The sequence below is a fragment of the Mollisia scopiformis genome (assembly GCF_001500285.1).
Source record: "Mollisia scopiformis unplaced genomic scaffold LY89scaffold_8, whole genome shotgun sequence".
NCBI lineage: Eukaryota > Fungi > Ascomycota > Leotiomycetes > Helotiales > Mollisiaceae > Mollisia > Mollisia scopiformis.
In genome coordinates, this window is record NW_017263588.1 from 316,736 (window position 1) to 332,626 (window position 15,891).

Below are 15,891 nucleotides of genomic sequence, written 5' to 3' on the forward strand. Positions count from 1 at the left end.
TTTCGGCCCATCAATCCATTGTGTCCTCGATACTGATAGTATCTCAGTTCTCTTGATATCCTTCCTCACTGAATCCTTCCCTAATCTCGGTCTACTTCGACACTTGTATATATTCTTTCTTGTCCTGTTCACCCCTCAACGTGAAGTATCACGATGTCCGGGACCCGTGGTAGATTTCCTGGAGCCGCTTGCGACATTCCAATATATATTAGCTTCAACAATTGGTACCACAATATGAGCAGCTTCTTCCAGGAATGACCCAGACCTCCTGTCCATTGGCAGCGCAAGTAGGGCATTTGATGCCCTGAAACTGGCTCTGTTAGTGTTTATACTTGTATTGCTAAGAGGAAATAGTATCTTACTGGGTAGTTGTTCCTGGAGGAGCCATCCGTAAGGTCAATGGGATCCCCACCAGATTGTTTAACATTGTCTCGAGTCTCGCTATCATTCGGATCTGGGTTCTCGGGACTCGTAACAACTGGGTTCCAGATCATCCTCCTAGGCGGAGGAAGCGGAGGAAGCGGACCAGGAATGACTCGCCGTAGACGAATCTCCTCGTCTTGAGCCAGAATCCGTTCTTCCCTCTGACGCTCAGCTTCGAGCGCCAGAATTCTCTCCTCGCGCTCCCTGTCCCTATCTTCTCTGTTGTCGAAGCGTCGCTCACGTATATCAGACGGGTGGTCAATGCTCACCGATTCTTTCCCCTGTGGGGTCACTGGAATTCGTCTTTCATTTTGGTCGATAGCGTCCCCCTCAAAATTGAAAACGAAATCACGGTCGATAACTGGAGTAGGAGGGAGAGAATCAGGAGGAGGACTGATCGACGGGCGACGGCGCCGAGATCTGGATCTGTGACGAGCGGGTACACCATCGTCTCTTCCACGGACGATGTAACTTGTTTGCACAACAGGAGCAGGCCCAAGGGGAGAAGATGTTCCTTGCAGTGCCGGCTCTTCATCTTTACTGCCTGTCTGCTTCAGATGCTCGAGAACTAACACGGCACAGATTAGCCAGCCGTGACGCTCCTATGTTGGGGGATGCATACGCTCTTTCTTCACTTTCTCTGTGATTTTCGCAATTAGCTCCGAGGAGACACCTTCGGGAGGTTGGCTGTCGACTGAAGGTAGATTAGCAATATATTAGGGTTTGCACTAGGGAAGGGACGGCAAACCTTCTTCTCTCACTTTGTTGTCTACAGTCTCATCGACGACTGCGGCAGAGGAAACATTGTCCGCCCAAGACGGGCGTGCCTGGTAAGGCACCCGTTCACGCTCAATAGGACGCTCTCCTGAGAAATAATCTGCAGAAGAAGAGGGTCCTTGGTAATGTACCTGTGGATGCTCAAACGGACGCTCACTAGTGTTTCCAGACCGTTCTCTCTCGGGGGGCAGACCGTCGACGGTGTCGAAAATTGTTGAGGTAATTGGAGCGTCGGGGGTAGGAAATGTATGCTCCCTCAATATTTCGGGAGGGCTTCCGGGCCCTGAGTCGAGCATGACGATCGGTTCTCTCCTTGTACTCTGTTGAAGAGGTGGTGTTTGGGAGGGTTGTTTTCCTTTGGAGTTACTGGCAGTAGACTCAACGATCTCTCCAGACATTGGCCCTTCCTTTTTCCTCCACGTTTTAATACCGATATTAAGATGATTGTTTAGTTCCTTATCTGCAACCCTTTCCCTTTCCCTCCGTTCGATCTGCATTGCGTCGCTCAATGCGTTCAACTCTCTCCTAGCTTGTGGGCTCAGCTTGGTTGCCTTCTCGTCCAGTTTAGCTTTTGGCAATCGCTTGCCGGTCATCTCAATTCGTTCGTCGGTCTTCGATCGCTTCAACGAAGGAGAGGATGGTTCGAACGCATGGGATCGTGGAACATCTGGCTTCTCTGGGAGTGGCTCCTGAGGAGGTGGTGCTGGAGGATCCGAGAATCGAGGTTTCGAATCCGTCCGAAATGGCAGAGAACCACCATCGAAAGGCAGGAGTGGAAATGAGTGCTCTGGAGGGGTCGAGGCCTTGAGAGTTTCATCCTTATCTTTAGGCAGTGATGCAACCGAGGACATGCTCCTTCGAAATTGTGGAGGTATCTCTCTGGGAACCTTTGTCTCGAGAGCTGGTAAATCTTGCCTACTTCGTTGTCTCTGAATTGGTGAGATTCCTTCTTCAACTTCGTCCTTTGATCGTCTTTCTCTTTCTCGGGAGACTTCTGGCTTCTCTCCGGAGACGGCGCTGCGTCTGGTTCCTAGCACCGGCATTCCAGTCGTCTCGTCTACTTCATCCACAGAGACAGGCCGCCTGGGCTCTTGTTCTCTGGTAGAAGAGATATTGTTGTCTAATGACTCTGGCGGCTGTTCGTTGCCCAGACTCCTTGCCTCCTGTGCCTTTAGCGTGTCCAGAAGCTTTGCAAAGGCAGCTTTCTCTTCCTTATCTCTGATATCCAAAGCATCTCTTTCCTCTTCCAGCTTCTTTTCCCAAGCAGCCTTTTCGTCTGCAGCCTTCTTAACGGCTTCCGAGGCAGCTTCAGCAGCCGCCTTTTGTGCAGCTTCGAAATGCGCCAAAGCAATTTTCTTCTCTTCTTCGACTTTTCTTTCCCAAGCGGCTTTCTCCTCTGCAGCTTTCCTGGCGGCTTCCACACGAACTTCGGCAGCCGCTGTTTGTGCAGTTTCGTATGCCTCCAAGACCGCCTTCTTCTCATCTTCGAGTTTCCTCTCCAATATAGCCTTTTCCTCCTCTGCTATGTCTCGGATTAAGGTGGCATAGATTTCCGAGGTGGTGGGGGCCAAGCTTTCATCTACTTCCAGTTCTAATTGATGTCTTGAACGTTGTGAGGTCCGCTTTTCTTCATTCAGCAAGTCGTTCAGAGCTTCTTGTTCCAAGCGTTCGCTCTCTTCCTTTGATAGCTCGAGTTTTGGAGTATTCAGATCATCAAATGCCTCTTTCTGAGCAGCTTCATTAGCAGCAGTAATGTCATTTGTCTCATGTCCCGTTTCGTGATGTGGGCTGGAAGCTCGTTTCGCATCTTCGTTGTCCGCGGGATCGAGATCGGATCGTTCCAACTTGGCTCGGGAACCCTTGGGATCTTTCTGCTGCGGGATGGCGTGGTAGGTACACGATAATTGAGCGGACGAACAATTGCGACACGGGTTGATGCCGTCGCATTTGAGCTTTCGACGATGGCAGGCGTCGCAGGCCCGCTTGACGGACGTCGACATGGCGGGCGATGCGTGAGGTTGAGGGGAAGTGAGCTCTTGATGCTCTGGAAGTAGGCTTGGGCCTTTGATTAGAACTAGCTGAGGGTCTGATTCTGCGTAATAATCAGAATCCGTTCCGTCCTCTTCCTCCCTATCTGGTTCTTCATCTAGACTCTCATGATCCGAGTCATCGCTCGCGTTCACTGGCAAGGCAAAAAGAGCTAGTTGCTCCATATGACGACCCAAGTGTCTTCGAAATTGCTTCGGGGTTCCATATGGCTCGATAGCTTCCGTGTTCTCCACCAGTCTCTTCCGGTCATGCCAGGAGCCAGAAAATTTCTCTTCCCATTCATTGCAAAGTGGGCAAGCCTTGGAGGATATCTTTGTTACTGGTTCTTCGCTTTGAAGAATGATAGCTTCTATCTTCGAGTGGGCCAGAATGGTCGGATGCGCAGAGGCTATGTGTCTGGAGAATGATTCTGCACTCGTAAATGCACTGTGCTGACAATATTGGCACGCCCACTCCCTTCGATGGCATTGAAGCTCATGTGCAAACCACTCATTTCGGCTGCGAAACATTCTCATCTTGCATTCTTGAAAAGTGCATATATATGGCTTCAAGTCTCTGAACACATGTTTCCTGCCTCTTTGTTAGCTCTTTGTTGAATACCAACTGTTAGTACTACTTACTTCCAAGCGTGTTTGTTCTTCACTACCTGCTCGGTGTAGCATATCGGACACTGGAATGGTTCGCCGTACTCGAACAGCACATCTTCGAAAGCCCATTTTGGAGGGGGTGGACAACTTTGTAGGGCCATCTTCGCTGGCAAACTCAGTCGCTTCATAAGAGGTCTGAGATCCAAATGACTCCATTCCATCTTTATCAGATGCAACCATGTTGGGTACAAACGTTGTTGCTTGAGTTGGTGCGATCGTTTTTGCTGGCTTCTTATCTTCTTGAATCTTTTCTTCATCATCATCAATATCCTCACCCCAATCTCCAGTCAACTTGGCATGGTGCTGTTCTCGATACGTCAAGAATTGTCGACGCCTTGTAATACCCTTTCCGAGACGTTCTAGGAGCCAGTCACTTCCCGTTTTCGAAGATCCATATTTCTCTTGCACGTGGCTGATGTCTGCATTGGGACTCCATGTACTATACCGAGAAGCAGCTCTAGCATAATCATCACGCTTAGACGATTCGCGAATAAGGACGGAGATCTTCATCAAATTTGCGATAGCAGCATTGATAGCGGTGCCCAACTTTTGAAGCTCTGAGATTGACTCAGTGCCACTTCCTGCCGGCGCTTTGCCAGATTTGCGTGATTGGGCTGTTTCTCCATCAGAGTCACTATCGCTTGAGGAATATTCCTCCAATACATCTACCCTTTGTCCAGAGACGATTTGAGTTCCTACGTGACGTGAGACAAGTAAGAATGTAGCAGAAGTCTAGGATGCTGACCTTCTTCCACATATTCCAGAATCTCTTCAAGAACCTGGCCCAAGCGATTTCGAATATCAAATGCCTCTCGCAATCAAGAATCGAGGGACGATGGATTAGATGCCTTTCGAAACGCGGCAGTGTTGACACCCCATGCTTTCAATCTTGCGTAGGCATCTTGGAAGTCGAGAAGTGCCAGGTTCCGATCAATGCCAACTCGATCCGCTTCGTCCTGGGTCAGTGTCCGTAGAGAACTACATATGTTTTCCAGGTTGCTAAGACAAGCACTCGCTCGAGGAGCTATTGCGCCGGATTCAGTAGTCAATGACATGGTGCGTTTGTAGCCTCTCTGGATGGGTCTGGCAAGGCTGCGTTATTCAAGTCATGGTTTAATCCGTACCTTCAAATCGAGTCCACGGGTCGGCAAGCCACACCGGGAGCAAAATTGATTGCGCAATAGACTCAGGACATAGTGCTGCGAAAGCTTCCAGCAAGATGAGAAGTTGGGGGATCAAGACTCAAAGTTGTCGCTCCTGGCATTGCCGCCATGCATCGCTTCCTCGAGAGCCAGCAACCAATAGCCCTCATCCACGACCACGAGCAGGGGTTCGTACAGTGAGGCTGAACCTCAAATCCGACGACAACATCTTTGGGCAATAATCAATTTTGAAGTCATAGCCAGACAAGCTACATGCGACGGCAATTGACAGCATGTCGGGCGTCGAGGTACTTGGAATCGTGTTGGGCGTTCTGCCCCTCATCATCTCTGCGGCTGAAGACTACAAGAAAGGCTTCGAGCCTTTGGTGAGGTGGAAGAAGTTCAGATTTGTGTTTCGTGAATTCATTACCTCGGTCGACATACAACGGCAAATGTTCCACCTTGTCCTGAAGAGGCTGTTGATCAGAGTGCCGCTGCCGCCTGAGGAGAAGCAGAAATTGTCGACGGTGCCAAATTACCAAGGCTGGAGCCAGCCAGCCACGGTTGATGCGATGAAAGTACGATTAGGAGACTCGTACAAAGCCTGCATGGAGATATTGAGGGCAATGAAAGAGGACATGCAAGAGTTGCAGACAATGATGAGTCTAAAGGACGGTAGTGTAAGACCAAATCCTTGATTGTTGTGTCGATCGTATCCGAGGCTAATGAGTCTCGGATTTGTAGGTCGACTGGGCTCATCCCGGAGAAAAGCAATGGAAATACCAAGCAAAAAGAATACAATTGAGCTTCAGTGAGAAAGGCACACGGACTGTTCAGTCACTAGAGAAAAAGATCTCGGATCTGAACAACCTCCTCAGCCTTCTGGATAGCACAGACGACGAGAGCGGTACGAAAGGTGTTTCGAGGGATACAACATGGGCGAAACTCTTTGAGTGCATTCGGCGCCACGCCATAAACCTTCATTATGCTATCAAGCTTGGATGGAAATGCAGTTGCGAAGGAACTCATTTGGCAGGACTCCAGCTACAGAAACGGGCGGTCAACGAATCTGGCGCACGCTTCACCATGACGTTTGGTGCTTCAGGTCTTCCAGGGACCCAAAAACAGAAAAGAGTACTAGTTGTTCTAGAAGAATCGAGAACTGGCCAGGTTGTTCCTCCGAAAAGCTTGAATGGCTCCGCTGCTGCAGTTTCATACCTCGATACATTAAGAGTAGATTTCGATTCGAGGTCCTCTTCGCAATCAGTCACCATCACAAATTCAGTGCATGCAAGGCCCGCTTTCACCTCTTCTTCATCGTCGATGTCTTCTCGGCTCACCAGTTTCGGATCGATCTTTTCAAAAAGTGATTCTAGCTTAACTATCTCAAGTATCTCGACGTCGACGGCGAGTAGAACAGAAGTCCTTGTGCAAAGCGAGCAGTCGTTGTAAGTAGTAAAGCATAATCCAACCCACTTGCACCTGTAGCTAACGTCAGATAGAAAAACGCCAAATCTTGCTCTTCGGCCAAAGGCTAAGAAAGGCATCAGTTTCGCAATGGATTTGCCTGCAGAAGCCAAAGATCCTGGGAGCGGGCCAACATCAACACCATCTAATCAACATGTGTCATTTCCAGACACACCATCAGTGCCAGAAGAGACAAGCGCAGAAGTCGAAATCGGTGACTTATGCTCTACTCTGAGAGACCTTGACCCCAAAGCGACGAAACTAGGATACCTCTCCGATCATGAGAAGAGAATGCATGAAATAACTTGCCTCACAGAAGCAGTAATAGATTCTGCAAACTTGGATCTCATCAGCCTCGAGGAGCTACTCGCGAAAGACGGACATATCAGATTGACCAGACAAAAGCGGTACAAAGTTGCTTGCATCCTGGCATCATCACTCTTACAACTCGAGACTACTCCTTGGCTGAGAGGCAGCCTGGACAAGGAGAAAATCCTCTTCTACCACAACGGGACAGAGGTCATGGTAGATCAGCCTTACCTCAGCCATTCTTTCCCTTCGACCAAGGCTACACATTGTCCATCAGGAGAAACGACAACTGAAACCCAGAATATCAATTCTCCGCGCGCAAGTCTCAGCAGCCTCGGCATCCTCTTACTAGAACTTTGTTGGGGCCAAACGATAGAGAGCCAGACCAACCTACGGAATAAACACCTTTCATCAGACGGGAAAGCTATTGGAGGAACTGATTATCTGACAGCGATTGACTGGTTAGACACGGTTGATGAGGAAGAACCAAGGATGGGTCCTATCATTAAGTGGTGTATATTTTGTTTGTACGAAGGTAAGCCGAATTGGGCAGACTCGAATTTTACCCAGGCTGTGTATACAAATGTGGTGAGACCGTTGGAGATGCTAGTTGTTCAGGCTTGACTGGTGATGGAGGGGTATTGTAGAGAAAGCTATATAATGCGAAGAAACGACGGAGCTTTTGGGCTATGTTACCACCTTCAGCAGAAGAGACTTTCTTGCATGTCTCTAGTAAGCTAATCACTCACATAAAAAGAAAGCCATTCCAAGTTGGGATTCAATTTCAATCTCGCAATCAGTTCACTTTCGATTTTCGATGTTTTGTTGCATGTCGGAAGTAAGGTGGTCGTCGATATCAAATCCATAATGGAAAAATCCAGCTTCAAATTCGACCTTGAAAGCAACTTACCTCTTGACATAAGCACATCCTAGTGTGTAGGGACAGTGAAGACCAATTGTGTAATTGCCTCCCAGACAAGGAACCAAGAAAATTCCATGGGCAAACAAACAAACAGACTGCTTTTACCCCTCAAGGACTTTACGTGATTATCGCTTAGCACCGATCCGTTTCTGGCACAAAAGAGGGAAAGGGATGAAAACATTTAGCAAAGCTGAATATCATTTCGGCCTCTTTCGTGGCTTTTCTTGATCATGTTTAAAGCACGATTTGATTTCAAGCTTAGTGTAGTGCAATAAGGGGCTCGCTTATTTACCCAAGACGACTGTTGACTTAACTTCAACAAAAAATTTGTCTATTGTCTACTAAGTATACTTCCTTCGTTTCACTGTTGACTCTTTTTTGCTGGGCATGAGCCCTAGAAATAGCTTGACGTGGTTCGAGGTGTAAATCTCGACTCCCCATGTACTGAACACCTCTCGCCTCAACCATAACCGTATTTGCTAAGGAGGAGTAGAAAGTCTTCTTCATACGAACTTCTTTTCCTAAATATTTATCATTCTATGAATCCCTCTCTAATACTAGTGGAGATACTTTCACAACACAGCTTTCACAAACACTTCTCTCATGCCCTCACACCCACGCTCCCTGACTTCCCTCCTCTGCAACATCAACCAATTCCTAATGGTACCCACCAACCTCTCAACATCTTCTCTCGAATTCCCCGCATGCAAACAAACCCTCACTCTCTGCGTCCCAATTGGCACAGTCGGTGGCATGATAGCCCTAACCACGAATCCCGCCTCCTGACAGTACTTCGCTAAGCTCCTCGGATCCGGCATCAAAAGAGCAAAGATTGGCGAGCGGGGCATTTCTGATGGGATTTGAAGGAGGTCACTTGATGTTGTATAAGGGTGCAATGTTTGGAGTTGTTGGTACATGTGAATAATGAGTTCGTTGAGGTGGATTCTGAGCTATGGGATGTTATTTCAGAGTTCGAGGACCTAAAAGGGCTCGGAGAGCTTACTGGGTCAGTTTTTCCTTCTTTCATGAGGGAATAGACGACTTTGATAGCAGCTAAAGACGGGAAGCCCATTGCTGTTGTGTAAATCAACGGTCTCGCGTAGTTAATCAGATACTCTCTCGTCAATTTCGAGCACAGAATTGCAGCTACGACCTCCCATCAGCTTTTCACTTTTCCTTCCAGAAAATAGATAGGAAACTTACCACCATTACAACCCAACGCCTTCCCAAAAGTATGCAACCTCGCAAAAACCCTCTCCTCCACTCCCAACTCACAACACAACCCCCTCCCCTTCTCACCATAAACACCAGTCGAATGGGCCTCATCAACAACCACCAGACCCCTCTCCCCTACTTCCCTCTCCACCACATCCAAAATCTGCTTCAAAGGCGCCAAATCGCCATCCATACTATAAAGACTCTCTACCGCTATGAAAACATTCCTATCCCCTCTCTTAACATCTCTCAAAACTCGACGAAGATCATCGACATCGCAATGCTTGAAACTAACACTTTTCGCTGCACGAGATAATTTGATCCCTTCCCGCACAGACGCATGGATCATCTCGTCCCAGACCACGACGTCGCCGTCCTGCGGCACGGAAGCGAAGAAGCCTTCGTTGGCGTCGAATCCGCTGTTGAATAGCAGTGCTGCTTCACATTTGTGGAAGTTTGCGATAAAAGATTCCAATTCTTCGGCGTAAGTGGAATTTCCGTCAAGGAGGCGGGAACCAGAGGAGCCGAGGCGGAAATTGGGGTGGGATGAGAGTTCGGTCAGAAAATGGGAGCGTAGGAGAGGTGAGGTGGAGAGCGAGAGGAAGTCGTTGGATGAGAAGTCTTTTGAGCTGGGTGGGAAGGTTGTTAGGGTGCGGTGGGAGGAGAGAGATTTTCGGCGGGTGAGGAGCGTGGACATTTGTGAGGCGATGAGTGGTGGCATTTTTGAGGCTGGGTTTGTTGGACAAAGAACAAAGGAAACTGTAAGTGAAGATGGATGAGATAGGGTAATAGGTCCGATGGAAGGATGTAAGGTTCGGGAGAATGTAGATGGTAAAAGTCTTTCTGGGTTGTTGAGCTAGCACGTGATTTTTCACGGGGAAATTTGGGTTCAGGGTTGTGTGGAGCATTGTTGGAGGGTCTGGGATATTCAAGAATACGAGAGTCACTTTGAAGTCAATCGGAGTACATGTATCTTGAAAGTCTACTGTGTCTTGCCATATCATGAGTGTTTTTGGCCAAGAGCAGAACAAGCGAGGTCGATGTTCTCGCAACATTAAGCATCATACAAAAGTATCTACATAACGATTGCTTATTTTTTATCATCGAAATTACGCAGCGGCAGTAGTAACTGGCTTCTCCTCAATAGGCGGTGGCGCCGACGAAGAAACCAATTCTCTCAAAGCCTCAACCTCAAAGCTCTCCATGGGTCTCAGGCCCCACTTCTCAAAAATAACTCTATCTTCATCCCAACCATTGCAAGCAGTAGTCAACATCTTCTCTCCAGTAAAGACAGCATTGGCACCAGCCATGAAGCAGAGGACTTGTTGTTCCTCCGAAAGTGTTGTTCTACCAGCAGCTAGACGAATGATAGTTCTTGGCATGACCATTCTCGCTGTTGCAATTGTCCTTAATGTTGCGTCGAACGGTGAAGGTGCGTTGTCTCCCATGGGTGTACCTTTGATCGGTACCAGAGTATTGACTGGGAAACTTTCTGGGTGTGAAGGTAGAGTTGCAACGGTATGGATCAGACCAATATGATCACTTGGTTTCTCCCCAAGTCCAAGGATACCTCCAGTGCAGACGTTCAGTCCTGCTTCTCGGACATTGGCAATTGTCTGTAATCGCTCATCGTATGTTCGTGTAGAGATGACTGAAGGGTAGTGTTCTCGAGATGTGTCGACGTTGTGATTGTATGCTGTAAGTCCGGCGTCTTTTAATTCCTTGGCTTGCTCGAGATCGATCATGCCGAGTGTTACGCAGACTTCCATGCCCATTTCTCGTACACCATTGACCATCTCCTTGATATTTCTCAGGTTTGTCTTTCGTCCTCGCATATCTCTCCACGCGGCACCCATGCAGAATCTTGTACTGCCATTATCCTTTGCAATTCGCGCCGCAGAGAGAACCGAGTCAACTGTGACCATTTTGGTGGCTTTGAGGCCAGTTTGGTATCGTGACGATTGGGCACACTGTGGACATGTTAGACGAGAAAGCATAAGTATGATATGGTAGGACTCACGTATGAGCAGTCTTCACTGCAGCCTCCAGTCTTGATATTCATCAACGTGCACATCTGGATCGATGCAGGATTGTGAAACTTCCTATGAACAGTGCCCTGAGATTTCATCAGGAGAATTGATCATCTCGTTATGAAATTATATCTTACTGCAGCAAAAGCAAGGTTCATCAATGGAGTATCGTAGATCTCCTTGATTTCTTCCCTGGTCCAATTGTGTCTCGGCGCGTTTGCATCCAAAGCATTGCTGAAGATGGATGGCGGGGCAGCAGATTGGGCAGAAACGGACGAAACGGTGCCATATCTTCGCAAAACATGTTGAGGTTTGCTCTCCTGGAGCAATCCTCTAAGAGAAACCGTAAGAGCTTGAGGTCGATGGCCACGCATTGTCAGATATGGATGTAGAATCAATGCATCCACATGCTGAGATAAAAGGAGGAACGGAGAAGTCCCAGCAAGGTCGCGGGGCACCGAGGAAGCTTTGGATTTTAGCCTGAGTCTCGGTGGATGTCGTGCGGGACCATCCTTCACTACCCCTGTGCTGACAACTGTTGAACTCCCACTTGTTGGGTTCGTTCAGGGGGCTACCAATTGTTGAAACGCTCACTGGTCTCGCTGGAGACGCTTTTGCTGTCGGTAATGCGCCCAAAGACACTAATTCAAGCCATTACTGATGCTATCAAATAATACCTCACCTTGGTGTCTGCTGTGCCCCGCACTTGCGAGTCCCCTGTCGTGAAAGGTTTGCATTGCGAGAACGGGAACCCAATCAGCGATCGGAGACGTTGCCAGTGCCATGTTTTGGGTTTCTGAGATCACAATTGTTCCTGAATCGAGCGTGCGAGAGAGGAAGAGGTGATGTTGGAATAGACTTCCATCTCACGTACATTGTGACACAGAGGTTAAAGTCTCGGCAACGGGTTCGGCTCGGGACAGGGGAACCAATCAGCGGTGAGCTGCCCCTCCTTCCGAAAAGGGGTATGTATTTCGAACTTCCTTTCTCACACAAGTTTGGATCTTTTGTCGCAGTCATGATGTTCCTATTGTCTAAATCTCAAACTTTCTTCGGGCCTGTAATGCTGACCGAAATGCAGCTCTTCAGCTAAAAATGGTAACCAGAATGTCCTCCCTCTGGAGGAACCTCCGGTCCTATCAGATCTACGGAGCAAATACCAATGTCGGCAAAACGATAATGTCGACAATCCTTCTCAAGGCACATGCTCGAAAGTTCCCTTCAGAAAATACATGGTACTTGAAGCCTGTCTCTACAGGACCTCTAGATGAAGCAGATGATAGACATATCTCTCACTTCGCTCCCGGCGTCCAGACGAAATGTTTCTACCAATTCGATGAAGCAGTGAGCCCGCATATTGCTGCTCGATCAAGTGAGGTAGGCATCCCTTACAAACTTCAGATCTCATAACTAAAATAGAGGCAGCCGCTCTCGGATACCTCTGTTCAAGAACAAGTTTTGTCACATCTATCGTCATGTGCCAATTCCGGCTCAGGTCTACTCTTTCTCGAGACTGCAGGAGGAGTCCACTCTCCCACGCCAAGCGGATCCTCACAAGCAGATCTCTTCCGTCCTTTACGTCTACCAGTTTGTCTGGTGGCTGATCACCATCTGGGTGGAATCTCAGCCACAATTTCTGCATTCGAGTCTCTCCACATAAGAGGCTATGATCTTGAAACTGTATGTCAATTCGAAGACCAGAAATATCAGAATCACGAATACCTTAGCAACTATTTCGCAAAGAAGGGGATCTTGTCACCGTCTCTCCCTCCTCCACCAGCACGAGACCAGGATCCAGAAGCAGATATGGAAGCCATGTCTGCTTATTACGATAAAATGAGTGTCCTCGACCGGGTGGAAGAGACTTTAGATTATCTGATACAGAGACATGCTACGCGGATCCAGGTTATAGAAGAGATGTCCGAGAAAGCTCACAAGACAATCTGGTATCCCTTCACTCAACATCGAGAAGTCTCTCCGAATACAATAATGGCTATCGACTCAGCTCACGGAGACTTCTTCCAAACATACTCAACCTCAAGTTCTTCACCTACTACCGCTCCACCAGACGAAGGTCTCCTTGCACCAACCTATGACGGCTCCGCATCCTGGTGGACCCAAGGCCTCGGCCACTCCTCGCCAAGTTTAACCCTCGCCTCAGCCTACGCATCCGGTCGCTACGGCCACGTAATGTTCGCCGGCACAATCCATGCACCAGCTTTGAACCTCGCCAATACTCTCCTCGAAACGGTTAACAACCCTCGATTATCACGTGTGTTTTATTCGGATAATGGGAGTACCGGAATGGAAGTTGCTATCAAGATGGCTCTAACAGCTGCTAACTCTGTTAGCCCAACAAAGCACAAGGTTGATAGAAATCTAGGGATCATAGGGCTTAAAGGGAGTTATCATGGAGATACGGTCGGTGCTATGGATTGTTCAGAACCGAGCACTTTTAATGAGCGTGTCCACTGGTATCAAGGACGAGGGTATTGGTTTGATTTTCCGCAAGTCAAGATGAAGAGAATGGAGTGGATTGTTGAAAGTCCCGGTGGGTTGGAGAGTGAGTTTGGTGGGACTACCAAGTTCGAGTCGCTTGGTGGTATTTTTGACATTCAGGCTAGACTGAAGTCTGAGTCTGCAAGATCATATAGGAAACATATCGAGAAGACGCTGGACAGTTTGATCAGAGTAGAAGGAATGGAATTTGGTGCTTTGGTCATGGAGGTACGGATTTCTCCTTCCACCTCCCTGTCTGAGTATAAACTAACAAACCTCTAGCCAGTGATCCTCGGAGCAGGCGGAATGCTCTTCGCGTAAGCCCCTTTCCCCTTTCTCAACATCAACGACTGATATCCTCAAGCGATCCCCTATTCCAACACCTCCTCGCCTCCACAATCCGCTCACTCCCACTCTTCTCACCCCCTTCCAACCCCTCATCAACAGCTTGGCGTGGCCTCCCTGTGATCCACGACGAAGTATTCACCGGCCTCTACCGCCTCGGCGTCCCCTCACCCTCCACTCTAATCCAAACCTACCCCGACATCTCCGTACACGCCAAACTCCTCACTGGTGGTCTTGTTCCGCTCTGCGCCACGCTAGCTAGCGAGAGTATCTATGATGCGTTCTTGGGAGAAGAGAAAGCTGATGCGTTGTTGCATGGTCATAGTTATACTGCGCATGCGGTGGGTTGTAATGTTGCTCTGCAGAGTTTGAGGGAGTTGACGAGCTTGGAGAGGGAGGGGGCTTGGAACGGGTGTATGGAGGATTGGAAGACGAGTGATACGGTGGGAGAAAGCAATGGAAGTGAGGTGTGGAGTGTGTGGGGAAAGGGGTTTGTGAGTGATATTTCGATGAGTAGGGAGGTTGAGAGTGTGATTGCGTTGGGTTCGGTGTTGGCTATAAATTTGCAAGATGAACACGCTGGTGAGTGTTTCCTCTACCTACCTCCTTGTTGTGTTATTGATCTATGAGTTTTCAATAGGTTATAGCTCAACAGCAGCTACCGGACTACAGAAGAAGCTATTAGCCGGATGTGAAGATTTCAAAATTCACAATAGGGTATTGGGAAATGTGTTGTATCTAATGGCTAGTCAGACTTCAAGACCGGAGACGTTGAGGAGTATTGAGAAGCTGTTGATGAAATGCTTGCTATAAAATCGGAGGCGTTAGCTTACACGAAAGATATCTCAGTGGTTTAGGATCTAGAGGGCTTTGGAGAACAGATGGTACAGAGAGCATGCTGTGTACTTGGACAATAGAATTCAAGAGTAGAGCACAGTCAATACCTTGCTCTTTGGCAACAAGTTGAATCTCATTGTTAAATCCTAGGTGACACCGCGCTAGCCCTGTAACGACAAGTCTATATATCATCCAATTCGTAACTCACATCGTCTTCCCCTCCATCGCCTTCTCCCAATCCACCCCAAACTGGCCCCACCCCCCAACAGGCTGCTCCTCTATCTTCAACTCATGCACTACAAAATCATAACTCCCCTCCCTCGGCAGCCGTCCCCCACAAACATTCCCCCCCATCGCCACATTCAAAATAACCCTCCACTCACTCATCCTCCTCGTGCCCTGCGGGATAGTCGCCTTCATAACCGCCCTCCCATCCACATACCAAACACACCTCCCACCCCTCCCCTCCTCCCCCTGCTCCCACGCAAACGCAAAAACATGCGGCCTTTCCCCCATATCCTCGATCCTCGTCTCCACAACCCGATGCTTATCCCAATCCTCCCCATTAAAATGGCCCCAGTGCAAACACGAGCGATTCACCCGATCCCCGTTCCAGCTCTCGAAGATATCGACCTCGCCGTCATCGGGCCACTTGAACGGTTCCTGCGGCAGCAGCCAAAACGCGGGCCAGATGCCGTCGGCGCACGGCGCGAAGAGGACGGCTGTGAGGCAGCCGCGCGGGCGGGAGAGCGTTTGGTGCGTGTAGAGGCGTGCGGAGGTGTATTTGTTTTCTGGGGACGAGGGTGAGGATATGGCGCGCAGGACGAGCTGGTGTGAGGGTGTGAAGAAGGAGTTGGTGGGGGAGGTGGTGTAGTTTTGGGATTCGTTGTTGCCCCAGCCGTGGGCGCCGGTTTCTTGGACGAAGATGGAGGATATGGGGGTTGAGGGGTTGAAATCGGCTTTCCAGTAGGGAGCTGCCTGCCGGGGAGGGATGGGAGGTGCGAAGTTGGTGGGCTTGCTGGCGTAGTTTATGGGTGGTGGAGGTGGGCGGGCATTGTAGTTGTAGTTGTAGTTTTGGTTGTAGTTTTGGGGTGGTGCTTGTTGTTCTGGGTGAGTGAATTCGTTTAGTTTGGCTTTGCCTTTGGCTAGGAGGCCGTCGAGGGTGTGTTGGAAAGACATTGTGGCAGGTGGTTGTTTGGGAGAGATGAAAGAGTGCAATGTTGATAGCT

General features: G+C 48.9%; 6 protein-coding genes across 6 annotated transcripts; 2 read left to right on the plus strand and 4 right to left on the minus strand.

The window, feature by feature from the left end:
• On the minus strand, positions 1–4,411 carry LY89DRAFT_478685 (uncharacterized protein). The gene is made up of 5 exons (XM_018207827.1): positions 3,870–4,411; positions 1,172–3,819; positions 1,046–1,117; positions 363–991; positions 1–310 (listed from the first exon to the last, which is right to left on the minus strand). Exons 1-5 carry the CDS (start codon positions 4,157–4,159, stop codon positions 215–217), a joined length of 3,735 nt encoding a protein of 1,244 aa, XP_018073498.1. The 5' UTR covers positions 4,160–4,411; the 3' UTR covers positions 1–214.
• Positions 4,412–5,243: 832 nt separating this feature from the next.
• Positions 5,244–7,590, plus strand: LY89DRAFT_683078 (uncharacterized protein). Its single transcript, XM_018214630.1, has 3 exons — positions 5,244–5,718; positions 5,783–6,486; positions 6,541–7,590. Exons 1-3 carry the CDS (start codon positions 5,332–5,334, stop codon positions 7,436–7,438), a joined length of 1,989 nt encoding a protein of 662 aa, XP_018073499.1. The 5' UTR covers positions 5,244–5,331; the 3' UTR covers positions 7,439–7,590.
• A 584-nt stretch (positions 7,591–8,174) lies between these two features.
• LY89DRAFT_683079 (PLP-dependent transferase) lies at positions 8,175–9,754 on the minus strand. The gene is made up of 3 exons (XM_018214631.1): positions 8,940–9,754; positions 8,740–8,882; positions 8,175–8,686 (listed from the first exon to the last, which is right to left on the minus strand). The coding sequence occupies exons 1-3, from the start codon at positions 9,670–9,672 to the stop codon at positions 8,309–8,311; spliced, it is 1,254 nt and encodes a 417-aa protein (XP_018073500.1). The 5' UTR covers positions 9,673–9,754; the 3' UTR covers positions 8,175–8,308.
• A 191-nt stretch (positions 9,755–9,945) lies between these two features.
• Positions 9,946–11,791, minus strand: LY89DRAFT_780155 (putative biotin synthase). Its single transcript, XM_018222359.1, has 3 exons — positions 11,119–11,791; positions 10,972–11,067; positions 9,946–10,921 (listed from the first exon to the last, which is right to left on the minus strand). Exons 1-3 carry the CDS (start codon positions 11,353–11,355, stop codon positions 10,061–10,063), a joined length of 1,194 nt encoding a protein of 397 aa, XP_018073501.1. The 5' UTR covers positions 11,356–11,791; the 3' UTR covers positions 9,946–10,060.
• Positions 11,792–11,998: 207 nt separating this feature from the next.
• Positions 11,999–14,725, plus strand: LY89DRAFT_683081 (PLP-dependent transferase). The gene is made up of 5 exons (XM_018214632.1): positions 11,999–12,358; positions 12,407–13,708; positions 13,763–13,797; positions 13,845–14,407; positions 14,466–14,725. Exons 1-5 carry the CDS (start codon positions 12,089–12,091, stop codon positions 14,636–14,638), a joined length of 2,343 nt encoding a protein of 780 aa, XP_018073502.1. The 5' UTR covers positions 11,999–12,088; the 3' UTR covers positions 14,639–14,725.
• Positions 14,447–15,841, minus strand: LY89DRAFT_642082 (concanavalin A-like lectin/glucanase; the record flags this gene model as incomplete). The annotated part of the gene is made up of 2 exons (XM_018211739.1): positions 14,447–14,563; positions 14,659–15,841. The coding sequence occupies one exon, from the start codon at positions 15,839–15,841 to the stop codon at positions 14,867–14,869; it is 975 nt and encodes a 324-aa protein (XP_018073503.1). The 3' UTR covers positions 14,447–14,563; positions 14,659–14,866.
• Between the last annotated feature and the right edge of the window lie 50 nt (positions 15,842–15,891).

Coding starts and splice junctions, on each gene's coding strand:
- LY89DRAFT_683079 (XM_018214631.1), bottom strand. CDS start 9,672: ATGCCACCACTCATCGCCTCACAAATGTCCACGCTCCTCACCCGCCGA. Junction 8,883..8,939: donor GGCGTTGGGTTGTAATGGTG/GTAAGTTTCCTA, acceptor GGGAGGTCGTAG/CTGCAATTCTGTGCTCGAAA. Junction 8,687..8,739: donor AAGAAGGAAAAACTGACCCA/GTAAGCTCTCCG, acceptor AACATCCCATAG/CTCAGAATCCACCTCAACGA.
- LY89DRAFT_683078 (XM_018214630.1), top strand. CDS start 5,332: ATGTCGGGCGTCGAGGTACTTGGAATCGTGTTGGGCGTTCTGCCCCTC. Junction 5,719..5,782: donor TGAGTCTAAAGGACGGTAGT/GTAAGACCAAAT, acceptor TCGGATTTGTAG/GTCGACTGGGCTCATCCCGG. Junction 6,487..6,540: donor GTGCAAAGCGAGCAGTCGTT/GTAAGTAGTAAA, acceptor AACGTCAGATAG/AAAAACGCCAAATCTTGCTC.
- LY89DRAFT_478685 (XM_018207827.1), bottom strand. CDS start 4,159: ATGATGATGAAGAAAAGATTCAAGAAGATAAGAAGCCAGCAAAAACGA. Junction 1,118..1,171: donor CAACAAAGTGAGAGAAGAAG/GTTTGCCGTCCC, acceptor ATCTACCTTCAG/TCGACAGCCAACCTCCCGAA. Junction 311..362: donor CCTCCAGGAACAACTACCCA/GTAAGATACTAT, acceptor TAACAGAGCCAG/TTTCAGGGCATCAAATGCCC.
- LY89DRAFT_780155 (XM_018222359.1), bottom strand. CDS start 11,355: ATGCGTGGCCATCGACCTCAAGCTCTTACGGTTTCTCTTAGAGGATTG. Junction 11,068..11,118: donor TGAACCTTGCTTTTGCTGCA/GTAAGATATAAT, acceptor ATGAAATCTCAG/GGCACTGTTCATAGGAAGTT. Junction 10,922..10,971: donor GCAGTGAAGACTGCTCATAC/GTGAGTCCTACC, acceptor ACATGTCCACAG/TGTGCCCAATCGTCACGATA.
- LY89DRAFT_683081 (XM_018214632.1), top strand. CDS start 12,089: ATGTCCTCCCTCTGGAGGAACCTCCGGTCCTATCAGATCTACGGAGCA. Junction 12,359..12,406: donor TTGCTGCTCGATCAAGTGAG/GTAGGCATCCCT, acceptor AAATAGAGGCAG/CCGCTCTCGGATACCTCTGT. Junction 13,709..13,762: donor TTGGTGCTTTGGTCATGGAG/GTACGGATTTCT, acceptor ACAAACCTCTAG/CCAGTGATCCTCGGAGCAGG.